The 7,257-nt window shown below is 53.7% G+C and overlaps 1 protein-coding gene across 1 annotated transcript in view; it reads right to left on the bottom strand.

Annotated features, from left to right (window-relative positions):
• Positions 1 to 5,613, bottom strand: part of irs2b (insulin receptor substrate 2b) — an 11,563-nt gene extending 5,950 nt beyond the window's left edge. Inside the window, exon 1 of the mRNA XM_083682148.1 lies at positions 2,097 to 5,613. Coding sequence (XP_083538274.1) covers positions 2,097 to 5,478 — 3,382 coding nt within the window. The 5' untranslated portion in view covers positions 5,479 to 5,613. The remainder of the gene's footprint in view (positions 1 to 2,096) is intronic.
• Positions 5,614 to 7,257: the final 1,644 nt, after the last annotated feature.

Genomic DNA, 7,257 nt, shown 5'->3' with positions numbered 1-7,257 from the left:
CACTCACACACACACACACACACACACACACACACACACACACAATACAGGAATAATATATCTAAAGGAAGAAGCCCAAACATAGACAGTACACAGCCCCTTTGATGTGTGTGTGTGTGTGTGTCTGTGTTACACACACTCTATGGTCTGTTTTGTGAAGTTCCTCACAGTACAAAAAAAAAACAAAGGCACCCTCCCATCCCCCAAGCCGATCCCACCAGGTTAGAAAAACAAGTGAGCATTCACCTCTCCCAGCAACCTTTGCACACCGCCTGCATTCCTGCCCTGAAACCCAGTACCTGACAACTGATAAACAACTGACTCACTTGTTTTTGCTCTGGGAGACCCTGCACACTGTCTGCACTCAGCAAGAGAGAGAGAAGGGATATAGAGAGAGGAAGGGAGGGAAAGAGGGGTATTTCACTCATTAAGTCAGTGGGTTGTATAACCAACACTGCAAAACCACTGACTGTAAATATCACTTTTCTGTTTCACCATCAGTGTGCACGCATCATGTGTCCTATGCGTCTCTACACGACTTGAAACACATTTCTGCAATGGTAACAGCTTCATAAACAGCCCTTCGCTGTTGTATGGGATGCTGGATGCTACTGCACACATAATGAGGTCAAAGGTTATGTTTTGGTGTCGCCAATCAAATGAGGATACTGGTAAATTACGCACCGGGATTAATCGTGGGTAGTGGGATACGATGTGGAGGAACTGCCCCCCAAAACGGATTACTCTGACTGAACCATGTTCATTTTTTAATAGCTCTTAATAACATTAAAGGTCCTAAACATCAAAATGAAAAACTCGAGCACATATTTATTATAGATGTTATCAGAGAACAAATGTGTGCGTCACTGAACCCCCTTGATATGTTGTTTTGTTCTGGGGGTTTCTACCAGTCTACGTAGGCACCCCCCCCCCCCCCCTGCATTTGGGATAGCGTAGTCTGGTCCAAAATAACAGCTGCGTCACAGGGAGCAATGGCTGAGGCTGGAGCGTAAGCGATCAATCGAACCAGTAGCCTATATTGCGCCTTTTATTCATTATTTCACGACATCATGCGTATTTTCCCTCCCCTCTCGCCTTGATGTTGTTGGTGTGATGTGATGTGCTGTGCTGTATGGGTGTGACGAGTTACTCCTAATCCAATCCAAACATCACAGCTTTATGCGTACTTTACTACCGTGCTCTGTTTGCCAGGCGAGGCTACTATGTACACGTAGCCCTGTCCCAACTTTCTCTGTCACGTAGCCTGGTCGTCGCATCCGCCTGTGTTGATAAGATGCTCAAATCAAGAGATAACGGAGGGTGTTATTTCGTTGTGTCTAGTAGCCGACAAAATGACGGGGGGTGTTGTCATTTATAAACGGATAAGGACTGGATAGTTTCAAAAACATGTTTTGGAATGATAGTCAATTCAAATAGTCGTTAATGCCATATAGAAAACGGCTCTTATCTGCATCTCATAAGATTGCATGTTTCGGACATAACCCGATAATAATAATATGACGTTCAGAAACATTCTCTCAATCTAGGACAATCGACCAACACGCGTCAACAGTGACATGATATCAAATCCTAAACCCAGTCGAACGCATCCAGTGTCTGCAATAATCTCTGCCTGCGCAGCGCAGTTTATTTTGTTCCACTCCAGTGAAGTGACAGAGAGCTGCTATCACGCAGCAGCGCCCACGCTCAGTGACAATCGATACGGGAGTACAGGCTGTACGGTGGGGACGGTCTGACCATGCACAGAGGGGAAAAACACACTGACTGCGTAGCACGCTGCCGCAACATGCCTATCACGCAGCTGCTAGTGGCAGTCAATATTCCCCGGTGTTATTACGATGTTTGCTTTAGTAGGGCAAATTGACGACAGCGTCTGATAAGAACACGAGGAATGCTGCATAGCGAGCGGTGGATTTGCAAAATAAATGAGTTGCCATCCCTACAGCCCATATCTTTACAGCAGCCCTAACACACCTACTATGAATGACTGCCTGGATGAATGAATGGGTTCACGATAAGCATGCAAACACGCAGAGACACACGCAAATACGCACATACACACACCTTTGGCTCACCTTTCACTGCTGTGGCTGTCTCCTTAAAGCCCATGCTGGCGTAGGGGCTGTCGTTAAAGCCGTTCATGCCCCCCTTGCAGCCGCACGCCGCCTTGAACCTCAGCAGCCCCTCGCAGCCCCCCAGACTGCTGCTGCTGCTGCAGCCCCCCAGGCTGCCCTCCATCAGGTTTAAGGCAATGTAGTTGAGTCCGTTCTGGTAGCCCGTCGACGTCTCCCGGCACATGGGGCTGCTGCTGCTGCCGTACTCCTCATCAGAGCCCTCAGAGCTCCGGGCGGGCCGCGACACGTTCTCCACCGAGGCCGAGCTGTGGCGCTTGGCGTCGTGGGCGAAGGAGGGGCACACGGGCGTGACCGTGGTGGTGGAGGAGAAGGTCTCCGAGCTGTGCCGCCGGCGCCCCTGGGGGTCCGCCCGGATCACTTTGGCCCCTCTGTCAGGGTCTGCGGTGGGGGGGATGGAGAGGGAGGGACCCCCCAGGAGGAAGGCCTCGACGGAGACAGGGGGGGGGGCCCCCACACTCTCGCCCCCCAGGGTAAGTCTCTGGACGCAGGCCGTGGGGCTGGTGGGGAGGGGGTTGGTGTCCGCGGGGCACAGTGCCGGGGGTAGAGGGGCGAGAGGGCTGAAGGTCATGTCTGTGTAGTCATCCTTCACCGGGACAGCCAGGCACACTGGGCTTACGTGATTCTGGAGAGGGTATCCCTCCTCTACCCGCCTCTCCTCCTCCTCCTCTTCCTCTTCCTCCTCCCCCTCCCTCTTGTCTCTGTCGTTCTGTCTGGGACACGAGGGCAGCGCTGTCTGCTCCAGTAGAGCTGCGGAGAGGGAATCCCCTGGTTTGGGAGAGCGGGCGTGAGAGGAGGGGGAGGAGGAGCTGACGTCGATGTTGACGTAGTCAGAGGGCGGCGGGGAGCGACTCTCCAGCGAAGAGGCGGGGCTCTCTGTCGCCATGGCGGCGGCGGCGGCGATGGAGACGGGAGGGTACCGTGTGGCGTTGCTGAAGTCGATGTTAATGTATTCGCCCGGGCTCCTGGGCTCCGAGGGGAGTGGGTGTTCGCTCATACAAGGCAGGGTTCTCAGAGAGTCCAGAGCCAGGCGGGTGGGCCGGTTCACCCTCCCCCGGTGGATCGGACCACCCTCTACCCGGCCCGCTCTGAGAGGCCACGGGGCCGAGCCGGACCCAGACCCCTCCCCAGGGGAGATGGGACAGTAGTTGGACTCCTCCTCTATCCTCTGCCTCTGTAAACTCATCAGAACGTACTGGTCTGTGTCTGTGGGCCCCCCGCCTCGCTGGGGGTGGGCCTTGAGGGAGCGGGGCAGAGAGCTGACCGCGTAAGGCTGCCGATGCTGGGGGGCCGCGTCGCCCCCCGCCACGGGGCTGAGGAAGTATTCCGGGGGGGTGAGCGAGACCAGGGGGTCCACGGGGGACATGTTGAGGTACTCGCCATTGGTCAGCTTCCCGTCCGAGCTCTCCACCGACATCTTGGCCCCGCACCACATCCGCATGTAGCCGCTGTCTTCCAGGGACACGCTGCCGGGGGAGTCTGTGCGGGGGAGCGGCCCCACCGGAGAGGGGTGCGAGCGGGGGTTGATGATCTGTTTGGGGGCCGACACGCACATGGGGCTCATGGGCATGTAGGCGTCTCCTTTGCCCCCCGTCATTGTCATCGTCATCTGGGGGGGGGCCACGCCCGGGGTCATCGGCATGTAGCCGCTGTCTCCTAGGTGACCGGTGGAGCCTATCTGGACGTCGCCGTAGTCCTCCGGATAGGTCACTTTCGGCGAGGCGTTGTGAGAGCTGCGGCCCGACTGCTGGCCGACGTTGTTGGTGTAGGTGGCCCTCATGAGCGTGTACTCGTCCAGAGAGGCGGAGGAGACCTGGGGTGGCGCCCTCTGCTGGCGGGGGGTGGTGAGGGAGTATGTGCGCTTCCGGTATGCCTTGTCCAGCTCGGGTAGGCGTCGGTAACCGTTCTGGTGGTGGCGCTCCATCACCATGTAGCCGTGGAGGTCGCTGGAGGGGGGCGTGTCAGCGCTCAGGGACTCAGGGGTGTTACTGCGGAGGCTCAGGGGCAGGCGGTGGTCCCGGGCGTCGGCAGGGCTAGAGCTGTACTCGTCACAGGAGATGAAGCCAGCATCACTGGGGGACCCTGAGATGGAGGCACTGCAGCTGGAGGGGCGGGGGGCGCCGTTCTCTGGGCAGGAGGACAGGCTGACTGGGCTGGGGGTGGCCGTGGGTGGGGAGTGGGACACGGGCATAGACATGGATTTGCTGTGCTGGAGGGAGGACAGCTCAAATGTCCGACAGGGCCGGGCGGTGATGGTGTTTGATCTCCCCAAGAGTGTGCGATGGACCCCCGGGCTGAGGGGGCTCCCGTTCACCGACATGGGTCGCGTCATGGTGCCGTCTCCCTCACTCGCCGTGCGTATCCGACACGACGTGAATTTACTCACGGGGGATGTCGCAGCCATGCTGTCTGTGCGCGACCGTCGGAGGAGCCCAGTCTGGCTCGGGGGTAAATTGTTATGGTGCCGGCGTGTGGGCACGGAAATGGGGTTGGTGCCCGACGACTGGCTCTTGCTGCGCGGGCGGAACTCCGAGAGCTCCTTCATTGCTTTCATAGCCTCCAGGATAGTTTCGTGGATGTTCTGCGCCACCACCGAGTCATCAGCCTGCATCCATAGTTCCCCAGGACCCGTGGCTGCCGACCGGCCAACCTCGATGAAGAAAAAGCTGTCAGAGTGGCCGCACCTCCGAATGTTCATCAGCTGTAAACTGACGGACGCAACCTCCGAGTTCAGCTTTACGAAGCTTATAGTCCGGCTGGATAAGCACAGTCTGTATACCCCGGTTAAATGTCTACTCTGCCCAAGCCCTTTGGATTTTAGGTTAACTTGCCATACCTCCTTGTAAGCGGCTGAAACCGGCGTAATCATACCGTAGTTCGCCTCATCAAACCCCACCAGCGAGGAAGCGGAATTGGATGCGGAGCCGTCGTACACTTTCCCCTCGCCCATTAAATCCGATAATACTCGGTACCAGTTCTCCTGCTCCTGCTCGTTCTCTGCCGCCACGGCAAAATACTCGTCCTTGGTATAGAGTGCGATGAGGTGTTTGTGTTTTGCGTCCGCTCTCTTGTTGATATTGAGGCAAGAGTCCAGAGGAATAACCCTCTTCGCAGCCGACTTGTTTTTCCATTTCTTCTCACTCTCGTAGTATTCCAGCCGGGATGGGAAACCCTCGCTGGATTCTTTCAAAACGAAGAAGCGCTTATGTCCGTGTTTCTGCTTCTTGAGGTATCCACATTTCCGTATGGTGTTCCTGTTAATGTTCGCGTTGTTGGAAACCAAGGGTCCTCCCGTGTTTGGCGGACTAGCCATTCTTCCGTTCATAAAAAAAACAACTCTCACTTTACCTAACTTGTTATATCCACTTCTCGAACGCTGGAGATGGAGTCGGTTTACTGTGTTCCGTGCCTCTCGGCGCCTCCGTCTCACTCCAAGAGCCGGCTGTGCGTTCGGCTTCTGTAGCAGTTTAACAGTAAATAACACATATCGCTAAGTGACCGGAGTGAAGAGAGAAACAACATGTGACGTTCTACACATCGAGCTTTGGCTACAAAAAAAAAAGAAGGGGAGGGGAGAAAATACACACACTGACACTGGGCGGCGCGCGCCAACGGGGCGTACCTGCAAATCCGCCTATTTACTGAGCTCATTTGGCCCATTGGTGGAGAAGGCTGAATGATAGTGAAACGACCCCGTCAGAGGGAGAGAAAGCCCTCCCACTAGACACACTCTGCCCTCTTCCGCCTCGCCCAGGGTACTGTTGGACTTAAGAGTCCTGTCATCCATCTATGATGCAGATATACATAACCCACTTATGTCGGGTAGGCTACTCTTCTCCCTGTGCTACGTATGTATTTTAAAACATAAGATAAACTGTTATTTTAATTTGGCAAGTTCAAGTTTTATCCTATTTGGTTCATGCATTGTGTCTAGCAAATAGTCGAAGATGCTCAAACATAGCCGTTCTAATATCAAATGCATGGCTTGGAACGCAGTTTTGCAAGATCACATTTGTATCGAACCCGTTGTATAAACTGACATATACGTCCACCGTATCGGCTGTGTGGAAAGTTGACATTTGTGTCATTAAGACATCAAGTAGGTAAAGTCTTAAGCATGACACTCTCGAAAACAATCCTTAATGTTTTAAATCATAACCATTAGGATCATCTATATTATTAATAATATATGTATAATAATGAATTATTCATAAAAACAACTGTTATTAGAATTATTATTTATTGAATAACGTTTAGTGGGGCGAATAACTCGTATAATGGTTGGGTAACCACATAATCCACATGCGCGTAACGTAAACATTGCATTAACTGCGACTTACAACGTGACCGAGGCACAGAAGAGGGTAGGGTGACCGTTCCCAGCCTCTGCCCTCCAACTTCAGAAGTAAACAAGCATCACCTAGATCAGACTGCGGCGATCTGTCATAGGCCTGCGGGAGCGCCTCTGACGCAGGGAAAACTCGATATTCCCACTGCGTCGCACGCAGCCTACCCTACATTCAACGAGTCTGTGCATAGCTTAGATCGCCCTAGTTCCCCTCACCCTCTCTCTTCCTTTTCCCCTTTAGCTAGCGCAGAATTATTAAACTGTGAAATTGTAAACAACTGTGTGTGTGAGATGAAGGCAAGGCGCGCAGCGTAGTTTGTTACGTAACGCGCGCGCCCACTGGTCTATTTTTAATGCGCTCGGGCTCCCAGCCGTACAGCAATAGTGCCTCTAGCGTTTCCGACTAGGCCTATTGTATCTGTATCTGCATGCGTAGGTAGCCTATATTTGCCCTCACACACTGTGTGCAAAGGGAGGGAGGCAACCCGGCGACGGCTGGGTAGCCTATAGTCGATGTTCTGGAGATCCAGCCTGTCCTAATGCGTATTTTTCTAAAGTGGCCTACAGCACTGATACAGAAAAGCAGAAAGAGAGAGAGCGCACAGCCCCCCTAACGCGAAAACAGAAAATCATGACCCAAATATGGTTATATATTTCTGTTTTATGATGACGCAGAGTCGTTTGTCCTGATCTTGGTGCGTCAGTGGCTGGCGATGTGCGTATATGATGAAGACAACGCTGCACCGGACTGGCTAT

Source organism: Argentina silus (assembly GCF_951799395.1).
Source record: "Argentina silus genome assembly, chromosome: 12".
In the NCBI taxonomy this organism is placed as follows: domain Eukaryota; kingdom Metazoa; phylum Chordata; class Actinopteri; order Argentiniformes; family Argentinidae; genus Argentina; species Argentina silus.
The sequence above is the reverse complement of the archived record's forward strand: the minus strand, read 5'-3'. Positions and strand labels throughout refer to the sequence as shown.